This window comes from Onychostruthus taczanowskii, unplaced genomic scaffold, assembly GCF_017590055.1.
Source record: "Onychostruthus taczanowskii isolate IOZ18803 unplaced genomic scaffold, ASM1759005v1 scaffold10, whole genome shotgun sequence".
In the NCBI taxonomy this organism is placed as follows: Eukaryota; Metazoa; Chordata; class Aves; order Passeriformes; family Passeridae; genus Onychostruthus; species Onychostruthus taczanowskii.
In genome coordinates this window covers 9,017,835-9,036,025 of record NW_024496526.1, presented here as the reverse complement: position 1 = coordinate 9,036,025, position 18,191 = coordinate 9,017,835, and the positions used below count along the sequence as shown (strand labels likewise).

Below are 18,191 nucleotides of genomic sequence, written 5' to 3'. Positions count from 1 at the left end.
GGGAGAATTGAAGAGGAGTTGAAGAAAAGAGATGGTCTTTTGGGAAAACAGAGGAGCTGTGGTTTGAACTGCTGAGTAATAGCCCAGACAACTGGAGCTGGGCACTTCAAGTACAGCATACAAGAGAAGTGGGGGCAGAATATGCACACCTCCTCCCAGAGGTGGATGCTGTTCTGCTTGACTGTCTCTATTCAACTTAGTTTCTGGCATTTAAAATGAATAATTCTTCAAAAATCTGGAATTATTTCTGTTTGGGAAGTGGAGGAAATCAATCTAAATCAATCAATCTAAAAATGTTCTTAAAAATAATATTATTGTATAGAAAATACAGTTTAAAAACCCCCAAACAATTAAAAAAACCCAAAACAAAAGAGAAGATCTTAAGTGCTGACATTAATAACTTGGGGGGTTGTTTGTTTGTTTTAGATGTAACAAATATCCTGGCAAAGAAGCATTCCCTCAACAAAACGCCAATCTTTGTCTATCCTTACTACACCTCACTGGAAACAGCTCTATATGGAAAGGAAGGGCCACAGATAAAGAAACCAGATTCAATTACATTGCCTCTGGATCCCTATATCTGGAATTATTTGCAAGGAAATAGTAGATTAATTGAGGCAATAAATAATGAAATGGCAAAGTGTAATTGTGTGCCAGAGTGGCCTGATGCCCTCTGTGCAGATCCAACAGTTACTTTGCATCCTTCAGCTGTTTTTTCTGAGCGGAAGAGATCAGTATCTAGATTGGTCAAGACATGGAAAAAAGAAGTTTCCACAGCATTTTCACACACCATATCAAAATATGAAGCAATTCAATGTCAAGTAAGCACAGAGGTATGGGAAGCCATTAGGAACAGCTTTCCCCATGATGAAGTTCTGATGATCCCAAATATTTCCAAGGATTTACATGTTATAGTAGGTGAAAAAGAAGTTGTGAAGAAGGTTGAACAAGAACTGAAGCTTCTGATCGAAAAGGTCACCAGAGAAATTGAAAGAGAAAAGCAAAGAACTGAACTGAAAGTAAAGGCAGTGAATCCGGGGGAATATGGAATTTTACGGATTACTGGTCTGGAAGAAAAATTTCTTACAGAGTTCCCAGACCTGCAAATAACTTACGATAATTTGCAGAAAAGCATTAACCTATCTGGAGTGCCTGAGGAAGTTTACAAAGTAAAAGGAGAAATACTTGATCATGTACACAAAATGGCAAAGAAAAAAATTAATGTCCACCCTTACATTTTTCAGTTTTTAGAGCATATTGATAATGAAACCCTGTCACAGGGCCTGTTTATATCAAAAGAAATTAATGTTTTTTATGAGCTTGGTGCAGGAGAGATCATCCTGAAAGGGAATGCTCCTGAAGATCTCCTAAAAGCAGAGGAAGAAATAAAGAGAGAACTGGACCACAAAAGTATTACTTTGGAGGATGAGTCAGTCCTCCAGAAGGAGGAATGGCAGATGCTGGCCAAGGAAAACTGCTGTAATGGAGCTGTAGCAGTCACTCGGGCAGAGAGTCAGATTGTGATTGCTGGTCTTTCTGAAGCTGTAGCAAAAGCCTTTGAGGAATTTTCCAACTTCGTAGATGAAAACACAGAGGTGCAAAAGGTCATTGAAGGAAAGCCGATGGCACTCATAAAGTTTTTTAAGAAAGAGAAGGTCAATGATTGGGCTGCCTTATCAAAAAAAGGTGTGAAAGTTGACTTTAGCACACAGAAAAACTGTGAAGTTATATTGTTGAGTGGGCCAAAGACAAAAGTGCTGGAGTGTGTCACCTTGGTTGAGCAAATTCTGTCTGGCCTGCATTTTAAGCGCGTTCTGATTGACTTGCCAGGAGCCAAGGCATATCTAAAAGAGCAAGCACACCTTTTGGCCCCCCATATAAAAGAAGTGTTCAAGTGTTTAGTCCTACTGGAAGAGCAGCCAGAAGAACAGCTGAAAGATCAGGAACAACCTAACAGAGGCAAGCTCCATATGGAGGTGACCATGGGTGAAACTGTAATAGCACTTTATGAAGCTGACTTGTGCACTCATGCTGTCGATGTTGTGGTGAATGCATCTAATGAAGATCTAAACCACATTGGTGGCCTGGCTGAGGCACTGTCAAGAGCAGCTGGGCCAGCACTGCAGGAGGAGTGTGATGAGCTGGTGAGGAAGGTGGGGAATTTGGAGCCTGGTGATGCAGCGATGACGCGCGCCGGGAAGCTGCCCTGCAAGAACGTCATTCACGCTGTCGGGCCCAGGTGGAGCAGGGAGAAGTCAGAAATGTGTGTGAACTTGTTGAAGAAGACAGTGAAAAAATGTCTACAACTAGCTGAAAGACACAAGCATCGTTCCATAGCTCTGCCTGCTATAAGTGGAGGGATTTTTGGCTTCCCAATGGAACTGTGTACTTATTCCATTGTATCCTCCATCAAGGAGACCTTGGAAGAGTCCAAGGGGAACAGCAGCTTGAAGGAGGTTCATCTTGTCGGTTTTGCACAGGATAGCATTCAGGCTTTCAGCAGGGCATTTAGAGAAGTGTTTCCAGAGTTTTCAGCTTCCTACAGGCCACTGCATCATGTCAGTTCAGTTCCTCGACCTAGGCAGAAGAGAACTTCTAAGCATATTAAGAACTTCCCATTCATAACAACTCAGGAAGGCCTTCACATCATCCTGCAAACAGGAAGCATTGAAGATGCTACAGTAAGTGTTCTAAATTACCTCCTTTTGAAATAAAAAGTGGGTTCTTTTGTGTCTTTTTTTAAAACTAACGAACACAAAACCAATGTCATTGGTGAACACTGACATGAAACATGCAGCTGGTATTGCACTTCCTATGGAGAACCAGTGATTTTGATAATTGATTTCTGGTTGCCTCCTGCACTTTCTGTTAGCTGGCTGATAGATACTTTGCTGGGATTGCCACTACTGGAAGCAGCTCCGTTCAGGACCCTTCTGCAAAACCTCTGAGGAGTGGATATTTCCCACAGCTTGTGCATGCAGGTCCTCCAGTTGGCCAGGGCAGAATATATGTTAAAATGTGTATGGGGCCCTTCCAGAGAAGCTAAATGTAGGGGGTGACACAATGTTCAGTGCCCTTTGTATTTCTCTTATTCATAAGTTATTGCTTTTCTCATAAGTTACTGCTTTTCTCACTTCTTTCTCCTTCGATTACCCCAAGTCTTGTTTGTCTTCAGCGTCTGCTTGTTCCCCTAAACCATGCATGGGAGGCCCTGCCTACCTCAGTGAACTCAGATTTTGGTTTGTGAGCCTCTCTTTGAGAACAAACTTGCACAAATGTTTTTCAAATGGAGGCAGAATGAATAAACAAGGAATGCAGAATTGTTATTCTCATTAGGCTGAATTTAATTTCATTGTTAACTCAGTTTTGTGTTTCTTTGGGCAGACTCATGATATTAGAATTGAGCATAATTTCTGGTTTATTCTAAAACTTTGTTATCTCTGGTTGCTGTCCCAAAAAAAAAATTTACCTTGTAGACCACCAGGCAGCTGTATTTGATTATCCAGTGCAAAATTTAAATTTAAATTTACAAGCTAGAGTTTTTACTTGTGTGTTTTTCAGACATCCATTGTTGTTGTCAGTGTTGGCAAAGATCTCCAGCTTGACAAAGGGCCACTTGGTAAAGCTTTGCTAAGCAAGGCAGGGCCAATGCTTCAGACAGGCTTGAACAAAGAAGGTGGAGGAAGAACACCTGAGGAAGGATCTGTGTTGAAAACTGAAGGTTACAATCTGGCTTGCAGTGTTGTACTTCATGCTGTGGTACCTGCCTGGTCCCAGAAAAACACACCTTCAAAGGTAAAAGGGTCTTTATTTGCCTGATTTTTTCTGGGATTTATAGTGTGTTTAATGCCAGTTTTCCTCTGAAATGAGAGACAGTGTCATAGAAGATAAGAGAGTTTGACTCACTGTTTTTTAACTGTGGGCTGATCCCATGTTGACTAATAAATTCCTTGTGAATTCCTTGTGTATAGAATTAATTGTATTTTAATGTTAAGAGATAGCTGAAAGGGAAAGTGTTACATTGCACATACTGGGAAAAAATACCTCCAGTAACTGAGAAAATAATTGTGCTTTACAGGTCTTGGGTGACATAATCACAAAATGCCTGGAGATTGCTGAAGAACTGTCTTTGAAATCAATTACTTTTCCAGCAATTGGCACAGGGAATTTAGAATTCCCAAGATCTGTTGTTGCTAAATTATTGTTTGACAAAGTGTTTGAATTCAGTAGTGAAAACAGAGTGAATTCTCTTGAAGAAGTTCACTTCCTGTTGCACACAAAAGACACAGCTAATATTCAGGTGAGTTACTGTGGTTTCCTCTCTCTATTATATTATGGTGTATCTGAGTCTGTCTCATGATACTTGCCTATCTGATGATATTCAAAGAATCTGCAAGGTGCTTGTTCTTATACTAAAGAAAAAGTTTGCTGACAGTCTCTCTCATCTGCACTGAAAGTTGTCTTTTTGGTTCTACCTCCCATGGTCACCTAAGTATCAAGTACAGTCCTGCTCCTTCATATCCTTTCTGTTTCCTGGGAATAAGTACAATACAAATATTTTGTAATTCATACAGAAGTGTAATTACTCTTTATCTCATAAACTCACCTAATTCTTCAGTCTGTAGGTCAGAGAAGCTTGCTGTAACTACTGCTTCAGTACCTGCATCCTTGGCAAACAGGTGTGCTTTTAATGGAGTGCTGGTGTCTTTTTAGGAGGAATCTTTGTGCTAGGATTGCTGTGCTGGTAAACTTCTCCAGTAGAAACATATAAGTATTCTCCATCCCCCTCTCTTTGGTGTCTCTTTAGCATAATTTTTTATATCCACACTCATGGTATTCATGTCACACTGAAAGAGAGCATTCACACTGTGAATTGATGTCCAGATGTGTTTCTGCATCTGTTGCCTTCTGTACTTTGTGCAAGAGCTTTCATGACATTTTGAAAGGCTAAACGTGAGGGCTGCTGTGTCAAAGCCTGAGCTGTTGTGCACGGAGAAGGGTGTCAGTCCCTGCAAGAACTGAGCTACTGTGAGCTACTCACTGGCTGTAAGGATGCCTTCTGCTGCTGTATCCCTGTGGAATGGTAGCTAGGGCTTTGGCTCAGTTATTTGTGATTTTGTGTTGCTCACACTGAACAGCCTTGCCCTCTGAGAACAACATCTGTCAGGACTTGCCATCAGGATTATGGCAGATGATGTTCTTTCTGAATTAGTTCTTTCTAAATGCTTTTTAGCTTCACTTTGCAAACCTTTGTTTCTACTGTGTGAAGACTTCTGCAGGGGTTGATTGTAATTTCATTCTCTAGGAATTTTCAGATGAACTTGAAAACAGGTCTGTAGCTGTTAAAGGGCAGAAGCCTTCTTCAAATGATGCTAGCCAGAGCACAGGTAAGGTTTATTCACAGAAGTTGTGTACCTACTGATTTTTTAAAATTATTTTCTTCAAGTATTCCAGGGAATGCATTCATTATGGGTATTTAGATACTTGCTTGGTGAGCATGTCATTCCCAAAGTCTGAGTGGCTGCTGTAAAGGCCATATTTTCAGGTTGAGTGTCTGTTACGTCTGAAATAGTGTTAGAGATGCTAAGAAAAAAAGTGTTCCTGTGATTCTGCATCTGGATAGCTCCCCTCAAAATTGGAACAGCAGAAGCCATAAGGTGTCAAGGGCATAAGCAGTGCTTTTTCTTTCATTGCTGCAGCAGTAGATTAAACTGTGAACAAGGCAGTTCCTTCCTCTGTCCTGGGAAGGCAGGTTAGATCCTGGGTATGTGTGTTGAAATAGTCTCTTTGAAATATTCTTAAATCTTTTATGTGTTCAAATTAATAGCAAAACCAAATTGAAATGTCTTTGGTATTATCCATCTTAATGGAAGTGCAGCCTGTAGAAAAATGAGTTACATGTCGAAAACTTAATTATGATTTTACAAGCAACACATGGGTAAAAAGTTCCACCTTTTCAAGAAGTAGAAAACCTGCTTGGAAACTCTTGTGAGACACAGGAAAAAGGGAGTGAGACTTGGAAAGTTTGCTGCTTTCTTGCATTGGAGTTTTGCAGTGGTAAAATGTCACTAAGTAGTGTCTGCATGACAGGTGTGCAGCAAAACACATTTTCCCTGCCATCCTGCCATGACAGAAATGATGGGAAGGACTGCAGGTTGAGTGCAGATTCCTGTGAGAAGGAATGATTTTCAGATAGCATGGCAGGCAGTCCTTTCCACAGGCCGAGTCTGTAACCAAACTGGTCTCTGTAGGCATTGTACCCAGTCACTCCTTTCTGCTCAGGGTCTGTATTTCTTCCCCTGCAGCTTTTTCTGCTGTCCCTTCAACCTCAGCACAAAATGTGCCTGAAATGACAATTGGCTCTGTTGTGTTCCGGGTGGCAGAAGGTGATATTACCAAGGAGGAGGGAGATGCCATTGTAAACATAACAAACCCAACCTTCAGCCTCAAAACAGGTATTTTAATTGATACTACGTGTGAAAAAAGTATGTGTGCTTGGAAGGGCTGGGAAAGAAGAGGAGCAAGTATTTTTCTTCAATGTTTTGAACCCTTTTATTTGTTTCACAGTGTAGTTTCTGTTTTGCTTCTTAGGGTACAAAAGGTCAATTAGGAAATGTCTGAACTTGATTCACTTGTTTATCTATATTACAGGACGGCATGTTTAAGACTCCCTTGCAGAAAGAGAAACTAAAAATCTTTTTATAGAACACCTCTCAGACTAAAGGAGGAGCCAAATGTCAGTGAGGTTTTGACCTCAGTGAAACTTTTTAGGTACTCAAAACAGCAATTTGAATTGAAAAGCTTATAAAGCTAAAATTTTGGCTACAGTGTTTTTAATTTAAAATCTGTAATGTTATCAGAATTGAGACGTTCTAGATGTGACGAGGCATACAGTTCTCCTCACATGGGACTTCAACGCAGTAACAGTGGATCCATGTTGCTCTTCTCATTTAAGGTGTCTCCAGAGCAATTCTGAATGGTGCTGGAAGAGCAGTTGAAGATGAATGTGGTGTACTAGGTATGGTACAGCATTTCTGACCTTTCCAAAGATGTTAGTGCATGGCAGGGAATCTCTTGGAATACTTTCTCAGTACTGACTAATGCAGTTCCATCTGTTACACACTGTGTTACAGCAACTAGTTTTTAATCAGTTAATGTGATATTTGTAAAACATCTAATGAGGGAAGGAAGAGAAAAATATTCAGGAGGAGACAGCTTCTAAGCACACATAAAGATCCAAATCTATTGTTATTGTTATCCTCTTATTCCAGTAAAGATTTCCTTGATAAAAACAGAGTCAACATCAAACAGAGCCATGAGCAAGGGGTGATGCTCGCAAAAATGTTAATAGAGCAACCATTTGTAGGCCAAATACTGCTGTTAGACAGCAGCTGTAATGAAAGAGGAGTAAAAATGGATGAGTATGTGGTTTAAAACACCAGAAAATAAGGGAAGTGGGAAAATACGCAGGTGTGGAGGTCAACTTGGAAGACCAACCAAATGAAAAGAACTATGTGGAAGAGATCTGAGGTAAACAAGCTGTTCTTGCACAGGCCAAGAGGGCTAGGTGGCCTGCAGGTAGATGGCATATTTGTGTGTGTGTGTATAGACAGAGTGCCAGTCTGCATGAAGTTCTCCAAGTTTACTGAGCAAACCTGACAAATAAAGGCACAAACTAAATTTATTTGTCAAAGGAGGCAAATATTTTACAAAAATAGACTGAGTTCTTGTGCCTTGGAAGAGAAAACTGAGTGAAGGGGTTGCTCACTTTATGGAAGGAGACACAAAGCTTATCCTGGGGCATATTTTTCACCATTTCTCATTTCCTAATGAGGCCCAGTACACATCTATATTGGGGATAATTGTTGATTATTTTTTCCTACTTATTTTTCAGCCCAGCAAACTGACAAGAACTATATCATCACCGAAGCAGGAAACCTGCCGTGTAAAAAAATAATGCATTTTGTTTACCAAAATGATATCAGGTCCCTGGTTTCCCAGGTGCTCCAGGAGTGTGACCTGCGGCAGTACGCCTCTGTTGCCTTGCCAGCAGTTGGAACAGGTCTGTGTCTCCCTTTTCTGGAAAGGGTTCAGTCCTTGTGATTCTGCTGATCTCAGGGCTCAAGTGATGAGTTTGATTTATCTGGAGAGGTTATTATGTGGTGAAAATATATTTGGAAATAAGCAGTCTTTAAAAATGTTATTAGAGGCTTAGGGAAGTTAGAAAGCTTCACTCCTTGCAGTGACCTAGTACATCAAGAGCATGAGTTTTCTAAAGCCAGCACTTCCTTGCTAGCAGGGATTTAAAGGCATGTCTGTGCTTGCTGAAGAACCTGCAGCCTGGTATGTGTGGGCAGCTGATCAGAGAGTAGCCAGGGACCTGCTTCTCCATTGCTGAAATCAGCAGGTGATGGAACTCTGGCCAGCAGCTGCACAAGTAGGATTGATACAAATGTCAAAAAGCCCACATTGGCCCTTTTTCTTCTCTTGTTCTTGAGAATCCAGAACTGCACCCCATGCACGTGGGAACCTCTTGCATGAATAAAACTAGGCTTGCATTTTGAGCAGGCAATGGACTACCGGGTCACTGAGCAGCAGGCTTGTGGCTTGTTAGTTACCCAAGCCATATCATCTACATCGTAACCTGATGGTTGCCAAGCCAACAAAAGGCAACTTCCATTTTTCTCTTACTGGAGAGGTGGTCCCCCACTTTTTTTTCCTGATAAATAGAAACCTTTCTTGATTGCCAGCCTGACATTATTCTCAGCCTGTTTATGATCCAGGTGATTGTGTGGGTATGTTCACAGCTCTTCTTTTAAAGATGTTTTAATCACCTGTAACAGTTATTTACACTTTCTAGAGCAAAATATCTGCAACTTTTTTCAGGAGAGGCACGCCGCAATCCAGCTGAGGTAGCTGACAACATCATAGATGCAGTAACTGACTTTGCAAAAAGGAATTCTGCTACGTCTGTGAAAACCATTAAAGTTGTCATCTTTCAGCCACATCTGATGAGTGTGTTCCAAGCAAGCATGCAGAAAAGAGAACGGTCTACTGCAAGACGAATCAAATCATTTGTTTCCAAGGCATATCACATGGGTAAATGTAAGGAGATGTCACTTAAATACGGGTTATAGATCAATCTGTTTACACCAGCTAAAAAATATTAATATTAATGACAACATTTATGTATTTCAATGTAGCACTCTGGAGCTCTGAGAAGCATTCCCCAAAGGAAAAAACCAAAGTGGTTTTGGAAAAGAAAATCGACCTGGCTATTATGCAGATTTGTGGTGAAAATAAAAAAGAAGTGGAAGAAGCCGAAAAGTGGCTGAGAAGTGCAATTTCAAGAGAACAATCTCATACAGAAATTGTAGATGAGACTATCTCTCATTTTGATGAAGAAGACTATGAAGAACTGGATGACCTAGAAAAGAAATTAAAAATTTGTCTTAATTTGAAGAGTACCTCTATTGAAATTTCAGGGATTGCAAAAGATGTCTGCCTGGCTTCTTCAGCTGTTCATAAAATGATCCTCAAGATAAAAGCTACTAAAGAGACCCAGGCAAAACTTCTACAAAATTCAGTTGAATGGAAATATAGTGAAAAGGGTTCCTATGTACCCTTCAACAGTCTCACAAATGTGGAGTTGGAAAACGCTTACATGAGAAAGCAGAAAACTGTGGAAGTCATCATTGGTGAGCAAATATACACAGTGGATGTGGAACATAGGACTGCTGTGGATGCCCAAGAAAGAGAGATATCCATTATACGTATTGACAAATCTGAGGGTAAGGAAAAGCATCTTGACAGACTGATGTTCCCATGTGACAACCTGATTGCATCCAGTAAGAGAAAGGAAAAGGGAATGGTGAGAATATTTAAAATACGTGTTAGGAGCTTTGTGCAGGTGTTTTTCTGGAGAATGTAGAAAGGAACCGAACTGGCAAATAAAAGAAGTTGGCAGCTATTTGAAACATTTTGAAAAGAGAGTAATGTTCTTAGTGATGTTCTGATGTTCTTAGCATGCTTACTAGCAATAATGTTCTTGTAGCAACCGTCATGCTAGATCTCAGCTCACTTCTGTTCTTGAGCCATTCCCTCTTCCATTTACTGCTGGTCCTTTACAATACAGGGAGATCCTTTCCAAGTCATCCATAAGCAAGATGTGTGGACTTCTAGAAGGATTTGTAGCAGTTCGTGTTTAATTTTAGGCAGGGGATTTGGGTGAATATGATTGATCTGTGATTAAATATGAGTGTTTCTTCTGCAGATCAAAAGTCAACAGTGCTCCCTCCAATGTGGGACCCTATGGAAAATGAGCAAACCAAAATAGTGGAACTAAAACCAGACTCAAAAGAGTATAAAGATGTGGAACAAAGGTTTCTGCAGACCTGTCAGTTATTCAGAATTGAAAAGGTAAAAGCAAGTCATCATTTCTAAGCATAAATAACTTAATGGCAAGTGATGAAGGATACCGGTAATAGAAAAAGAACTTCCCCATGGATTTCTAAAGTTGGGACGAGTCTTTCTGGCTGTCGTTAACTTTATTCAGCCTTAATGAGTTTAATGTTGCAGTTGAGGTATTTGGAGCAACCCTTAAGCAGTCACTTCTTCAGCTCCAGGGGAGAGTGCCCTTCCTTGGAATGGTTTTTGCTGTAGCAGAGCACATGTTTTGCCCATGTAAGCCACGTGTGCTGTGCAGGCCCAGCAGGCATCTACAGCCTGGAAACCTGTGAAAAGCTCCTGTATTGTTTCCCAGGAAGTATTTGTCTCATGGTTTGGGCTGGATTCTGCTATCTGCCATGGCAAAGTTTGGAAGGATTTGACTAACTTATTTAATCATCTGATATATGTGTATTTGAGCTAGGAGGGGAATCTTGGAAGCAGATTGAATGACTGACAGGCTAATTTTTTTCATAACAGCAACCTACCAATTTTCTTTCTTTTTTTCTGTCTTACTTTCAAACTTCACAGATTGAAAGGGTACAGAACCAATATTTATGGAAAAACTACCAAATAAAAAAGTGTGAAATAGATAAAAAAAATGGCAACAGAAATAATGAGAGGCTTCTGTTTCATGGAACGAGTCAGGAATCATTAATCTTAATTAACAAACAGGGATTTAACCGGAGCTATGCTGGAATGCACGGTAATGTAACTTTCAAAACAACTCTTGTTTTCCTGTGTAGGGCTAGGACTGATTTGCCATGCCATGTATAGTCCTACCTTGTATGCAAAATTATTTATTCTGTTGTATCTCCCTACTGCAAATAAAAAACAGAGTTGTCCAGAGATTCACAGGCTCTGCAGGTGGCAGATTAGGAGTTGCTGCTACTGAAACACTCACCAACCTTTGCTTTTCTGACTACAGCTGCACAGTTTGGAAACGGGACCTACTTTGCTGTGAACGCCATCTATTCTGCCAACGACCAGTACTCTAGACCAGATGCAAATGGCAAGAAGTACATGTACTTGGCCCGAGTCCTTGTTGGAGAATATTCTCAGGGGAAAAAAGGATCTATTACTCCAGCACAAAAAAATGCTAGCAACTCTGTAGATCTGTATGATAGTTCAACTGATAACATGAGCCAGCCGACCATGTTCATAATTTTTAATGACATTCAAGCTTACCCAGAATACCTTATCACTTTCACTAAGTGAGTATTTTGATTGCAGCCACGACTGCATGTCTTTCAGCCTTTATGTAGGGTGGAAACATCTGTAGCAAAACACACGACAAAAATAATAAAGGATTGTGTCAAATTAAATTCTGACTTGATTTAAGCAATCTCTGGCAATTTCTGATTCCCCTGAAGCTTTTTTGCACTTGAGCAGCTGAATGTATTAAGACTTGAGCACAATATTTCACTGCAATCCTCTTTCAGATTACATAGTGAGCCTTTGTACTGTATCAGCCACACAGCCTTAGGGCCTTCCTAATTGCTGGTGGGGAATTGGAAGGGATAATGCAGCCTTGGACTGTTCAGTGTTGCATTTCTGATGCCTTCTTACTCTCTATGACAATCTCGTAACAAGTTATGTTAGAGCAGTTTTCAATAAATGAACCAGTTGTACTAAATGGCTTGTGTTTGTCTAAACCTCTTTGACCATTTAGCATTGGTTTTTAACCAGTGCACGTCAATGAACTTGACATTACAGATATGGAATGGCTTGTTTTTAAATACAATACCCTGCTGCTTTGCAGCACCCCCAACTTTGAAAAGCCCTTGGCTCCTCTGAATGTACTGGGTTTGACTTGGTTGTATGATTAAGAAAAAAAAATCTTCCAATGCTTTCTTTACATAGATAGGTTACTGTTACAGTTTTACTGTGGGTACTGTAGGGTAACTGTGGCCAAGGGACACCTTTTCTAGGGAAGGCATGTGAAATAACATGAATATGCAGGTCAAGTACCTCAGTAGAGCTATAAAACTCAGGCTGTGCATTTGTACATCCCATCCTTCTGTGACAGCAGTGGAACTGCTCCCTTAGGTCTTTTTTACTTTTTACTGTGTAAAAAAAAAACTTTTTCAATGGTTAGAAAAGTTCCATTTTCTAAGCACTGAAAATTGCTGACTGTTGAGATCAAGTGTGTTGAAACAAATTTTGGAGATCAAGGTATTGGTGTGGGGGCCAAAAGTCTTGTTTGTACAGTGAATAAACTTATTAAATCCCCATAACAAATACCTGTGGCCAGTGGTTCATCAGCATGCCAGGAGCCAGAGGAGATGGCTCCAGGTGCTTCATTGCTGCTGGTGGGTCACTGGTGCCAGTGTGACCATCCTCTCCAGGAGCCAGCACTGCATCAGGTCTCAGCTTCCCCAGTGCCACAAGAAGCTGTGGAGGACGCCAAGGTGTTTTTCACCAGTGCTTGCTTTACAGGTGCCTAGGGCATCATGCCTGGAGCAGAAACCTGTCACCCTGGGCTTTGTGCAGGCCATGAGTGACAGATGCTGCTTTTGCAAATGGGCTTATTCTAACAGGCAAAGGCCAGAGGCAGGAGTGTACAAAGGGACTGAGATTAAGAGAACAGCCTGAATTGGAAGGGACCTACAAGGATCATCAAGTCCAGCTCCTGGCCCTGCACAGGACATCCCCCAGAGCCACACCATATGCCTGAGAGCATTGTCCAAATCCTTTTTGAATGCTGTCAGGCTTGGTACTGTGACCACTTCCCTGGGGAGCCTGTTCCAGTGCACAACCACCCTCTGAGTGAATAACTTTTTCCTGGTATCCAACCTAAATCTCCCCTGACACAACTTGTTCCACCCTGATCTTGTTCCTCTGGCAGCAATGATGCAAAATATGGAATATGTAAAAACTTTCTTAAGGAACCATGTTCTTTGGTGTTTGATCTTTATACACTCTCAAGTTTAATCAACAAAAAGATTTCATCCAATAAACAGGTAGCTAGCAAGTAAGCTCTAACTGATGTCCCGGTGTTAGGAAAACAAATCACTTGTTAGTAGAATTGCCTTGTTAAGCTTTAGGGTTCAACATGTTTCCGTAATTTGAGACTTGGGAGGAGGTTAACAAGGCTTGGGAAGAGAAATTTACCACTGATAATGGGCACAAAGAATGCAGGATTTACAGGCCACAAGGACATTTGGCAGGATCCCCAAGATAAGGAAGAAATTAATACAAAGAACTCAGCAGGCATGCTAAATCGGCTCTTACTGGGCTAAGGTAATTCCTGCGAGGGGAGATCATGACCACCAACTCATGGCCCACTGAGCCAAAGGAGAGAAAGACTGAGCATGTGAACTAATTGGCACGAGAAGCAAGAGAATCATTAATCAACAGAAGATAGAATACTAATTAAAAAGTGAAGTAAGTAACCTGTAGCCAATGAAGATTAATGCCACTTTTTCCTAAAGTTTTGGTAGTCCCCACGCTGGCTTTGTGGATTTGCCACCCAGCTCCTCCCCTCTCTGTGCAGAACTGTAGATGAATCAAATGCCTCGACTCTGTGTGAGGACTGTCCTCGTGCAGAGCGGGTGGAAGAACTCCTGGGACAGCAGCGAGAGCGGCTGCCATCCCCCGGCAGAGGGGCGAGCAGGGCATTTGGTAAGGCAAGGGCGAGCCTTGGATGCTCCAGGTGCAGAGCAGCCTAAGGGGGCAGGTGTGGAGCTGTGCCTGGGAGTGCCGAGGAGGCGGGCAGGGGCAGGGCTACCTCGAGGGGCGGCAGAGGAGACACGAAAGGCTCGTGTTTGCCGGGAAAAGCCGCGCCCTGGTGCGGGCAAAAGCTGGACTCGATTTCTGTGGGTCCCTTCTAACTCAGAATGTGATATTTACTTATATATATATGCTTAGATTTGGTGCTTAGTACTAGCCTCTGGATTTTGTTTGGCATAAAGGCTGTAAGCAAATAAATATATCCTAGGAGGAATATATACATGCATACTCATCTTGATGTGCAGTAGTATTCTCTAAACTGCACTCGGAATAATAAATCTTATATTAACCTAACAATTAGATTAGTTACAGATATATATTAAAAATGTGACATCTGTAACATGCACATATTTTTATAAACTTGCAGCAAGCTGGAAAGGATTTAGCTGCAGTTGAGTTAAATGTATACATAGACATGCACGTATGTGCAGAAACACACAGCCTATATACGATTTTTCCTTTTCTTGCCTCAACACGCTTCCCAGTTGCTGGCTCTCCCTGCTGGTAAGTTCAGGACACACAGCCCCAAGCCGTTTCGGCAGTGTCTGGAAGAGGATGTTCAAGGCCTGGGGGGCCGCTACCGGGACTCTGCGGGTACCACCACGAAACCCGTGACACAGCCGAGTTTTGCATCTCTGGCAGTTTTTCGCGGGAGTAATGCCCTCTGCTGTTCTTCTTCTTTTTTTTTTTTTTTTTTTTTTTTTAAGGAAGAAAGCCTTGTGCATCCTGCGTCAGCGTTATGAGTTTAAAGCTCTTTCGCGGGACTGTATATCCTTGTTCCGGCCAAGGCGAGGAACTTTTCCAGGAGCCGGGAGGGGCACAGCCAGCTCCAGGGGAAATTCGATCCCGCCTTTGCCGTGCGGTGGGGCACGGGAAGGGAGGGAGTTTCTCCGGGTTTTGTCGAGTGCGGGGTGGGGTGAGCAGCGGGCCCTGAATCGTGCACCTGTCTTGTACGCTCTGTTATCAGTACTGATGGCGTTCCTGCTCGTTTTTCTTACTTCGTTGCTGTTTGTAGTTTATTGTTCTCATCTCTTCCTGTAATGCTTAACGTTTTTGTGCCTTCAGTTCTCCTCTCCATCCTGCCACGGCGGGGGGAGTGAGCTAGTGGTGAGATCTGGCTCCTTTCAGTGGAAACAATAAATTGCAGAATATCGTTCTTAAATCATTCTCAAACATTATGACAGTGTCATAATGGTGGGAAAGTGCCATGCAATGTAAAGCTGTGTTTCCGTTCAGCTTTTCACAGAGCTTTTTTGGTTTTGTTTAGTCAAGCAACGAGTTCTTGAGAGACAGTCTCATCAATTGCATTTGGAGGGAGGAGGAAAATTTAGGTTGATTGTCACAGAGCCTGAAACAGCGCGAGCTACTGAAGAGGAAACATTTCAAGAAAAATCGGTTCCCACAAAGGTGAATAAAAATTAACCAGAGCCTTGAAATAGTGGTGAGTGTCTAATCTGTCACTGATATTTGGCTTTCATTTTATTTTAGGCTTTGGATGCCATGAGCAGCCTTCAAACAAAAGGTAAAATGTTATCCATCACTCTATGTGCTGATTCTTCATAAAACAAAAATATTGGTGCTTTTCTCCACACATGGCTTCCAGTTCTCCAAGTTGTCATCTATTTTGTAGTTACACTAGAGAGGAACCTGGAAATCTTCAGAATCTGCTCTCAATTGCTTTGTTGGGTCAGCCTGACTTTTAGTTTTGGCTTTTTGATATTTTCTTCATTGGACAGAGTGGAGGAGCTGACTCCTTCAGCAGTGTAGAAATTAGTAACTAGCATCTGAAGAACTGGTGCTTCTTATTTCTTTAGTTTTCTTCTTGTTGGTGGTGCTAGGCCTTCAAAGGCAGCTGTCTTCTGGAGCTGGTATGGGTTTGGTATCAGTAGTTTTTGTACCTCAGTGAGCAGGAAAAGCCAGCCTGTTGGTCATTCCAGTTTGGAGGTTCTCTCACACCTCTGCCCTCATCTGTCTGCAAAGCTGGTGATGTTCTTGCCTCTGGCAGACACTGGACTTCTGGGATACTCAGTGGGTACCTCTGAAATATTTTGTTTGCAAGATGCTTCCACTGAGTTGCATCCCTGTCAGCCCTTGGTGCACACGGGCCCCCCAGCGCTGTCATGCTGCACTGATGGCAGGGCACAGTGGTCTTCAGGAGGCTTTACATCAAGTCACACAAAGCTGCTTGTGGCCTGTGGTGCCTGTGGATGTCCTGAGCTATGTTCAGGCTTGTTTTGCCTGCACGGGGCTAAGAAACAGATGCAGAGGTTCCAAGGTCTCTCCCAACCCTTACTGACATCTGAGCAGCTGTGTTCTATTATCTCAATGGTCTTTAGTTTTGTTTAGTCTCTGACCAGGCCAGAGTCATACCAGTAACATTGGACTTGTTTATTCAGGTCTGGTTTTGTGCCACCAAAGAAGCTGCCTGCAGCCCTGCAGAATATTGCATCTGGGCTGTTTTGGATCTCAGAATGTTTAGTGGTACCCTGCAGTATTTGTTTGGTTAGCAATCTCTTTTCTAGGGAAAGAAAAGGAGAGAAAGGGTAAGAAGAATCTGTTTATTCCAGGAAATGTGTACCAACATTTTATGTGGCTTGTCTTTCTGCTGCAGATAATACAAAAGCCTTGAAGAAAGCTGAAAGTTTTGTTCCAAACAGTGAACTCCAGGAGGAGGTTGACTCTGCAGAAGCCTCACCTTCGGTGGTACTTGAGAACATAGAGAGATGCAATCCAAAGTGCTTACAGCTGCTGTTGGAGAACATCAGTGGCCTGTCTGCAGATGCTGACTTTACTGTTGAACTGATACCTGAAATAAATGTTGCTGTAGCAACTTTTATAAAAAATATTGGTAAGACAGGATGACACCATTATTAATTTCCATGTATAAGTATGAGTAATAGCTTTCAGAGCTTGATTCCTCTCCCATTAGAGATCCAGACTGTTTTAAAAAGCACCTGGATTGCAGTCTCTCAAGAAAAATGTCTTATATGCAGCCCCAAAAAAGTGCCTGTGATCCAAATGTTACACTGAAAAAAGAAAATGGTGGCATCTTTATTAATTGAAATTGTCTTAGAATGTTTTGTTATTTCTGTCTTACTTTGGAGTCGATGAATAAGAACTTAAAGTGCACTGAATGTGGGGATTATATAAAGTCTCCTTTATATACTGGATACTTCTTAGAGAAGACAGTATCCTTATGAGATGGGAAAAGAGACATAGTGGTAGTGAACAGCAGATGTAACATGGTTGTGTGCTTTTCCCCTTTTTTTTACAACACAGAGTTATTTGGCACCAGAGACAGTTTTGTTCCAAATACAGGGAGTAGACTGTGCTCATTTCTCTGCCTGAAGTGATAGCCAGGGCTGATAATGACACAGGAAAACACAGTCAGTTCATGCTGCTCTTCTGTTTACAGATACTAAGGAATTTGTCGAAAAATGTTCACAGCACAAGAGAGTCAGAGAATTCAAAATGACTGCCCGGCTTCTTGAATCAACACAGAGCATCAAGGCTGAAAACCTACCAGAGAGCATTTCCACAGACTACCTCACCGTGTACTTTGAGAGCGCGCGGAACGGAGGGGGGCCCGTGTCGGATGTCCAGCTCTTCCCCGAGGAGAACTCAGCCATCATTACATTCTGTGAGCACAAAGGTAACTCTGTCTTTTGCCTGACCAAGGTACTCACAGGCACATAACCTGCAAGAAAGTGACTGAAAATATGGGCATTAGGAGAAGCCTGGCTTTCTGTTGCTGAAGTCTGCGTACACTGACCTGTTCCTAGGAAGTGCTCTGGATGTAGAAATACTGCTGCATGTCCAGGGCTTCAGTATCTGTTGGGGGGGGTGGTTTGTTTGTTTGGTTTGGGTTTTCTTACCAGAGATTTATTTTAATATCTGCCTTGTCCATGGGTTTTTCTCACTGGTGTTCTTTTCACATTTGCAGAGGTTTTTATATGTGATATAAAATTAATGATACTTACAGGCAGAGGAACAGAGCAGAATCTGTCAACGAC

General features: G+C 41.8%; 1 protein-coding gene across 3 annotated transcripts in view; it reads left to right on the top strand.

Moving 5' to 3' along the window:
- PARP14 (poly(ADP-ribose) polymerase family member 14) overlaps window positions 1-18,191 on the top strand; it is a 37,070-nt gene that overhangs the window by 4,507 nt on the left and 14,372 nt on the right. The window contains exons 8-19 of one of the 3 annotated variants that reach the window (XM_041405025.1): window positions 427-2,681; window positions 3,562-3,795; window positions 4,079-4,300; window positions 5,306-5,387; window positions 6,306-6,455; window positions 6,956-7,018; window positions 7,895-8,062; window positions 8,887-9,099; window positions 9,204-9,791; window positions 10,274-10,419; window positions 10,978-11,152; window positions 11,375-12,067. In XM_041405025.1, the coding sequence (XP_041260959.1) occupies window positions 427-2,681; window positions 3,562-3,795; window positions 4,079-4,300; window positions 5,306-5,387; window positions 6,306-6,455; window positions 6,956-7,018; window positions 7,895-8,062; window positions 8,887-9,099; window positions 9,204-9,791; window positions 10,274-10,419; window positions 10,978-11,152; window positions 11,375-11,664 (4,586 nt within the window). In that variant the 3' untranslated portion in view covers window positions 11,665-12,067. Of the gene's footprint in view, window positions 1-426; window positions 2,682-3,561; window positions 3,796-4,078; window positions 4,301-5,305; window positions 5,388-6,305; window positions 6,456-6,955; window positions 7,019-7,894; window positions 8,063-8,886; window positions 9,106-9,203; window positions 9,792-10,273; window positions 10,420-10,977; window positions 11,153-11,374; window positions 12,068-15,445; window positions 15,586-15,666; window positions 15,701-16,789; window positions 17,027-17,593; window positions 17,831-18,191 lie in introns of those variants that run through there. The other 2 variants (XM_041405016.1, XM_041405031.1) reach the window with 2 other exon arrangements.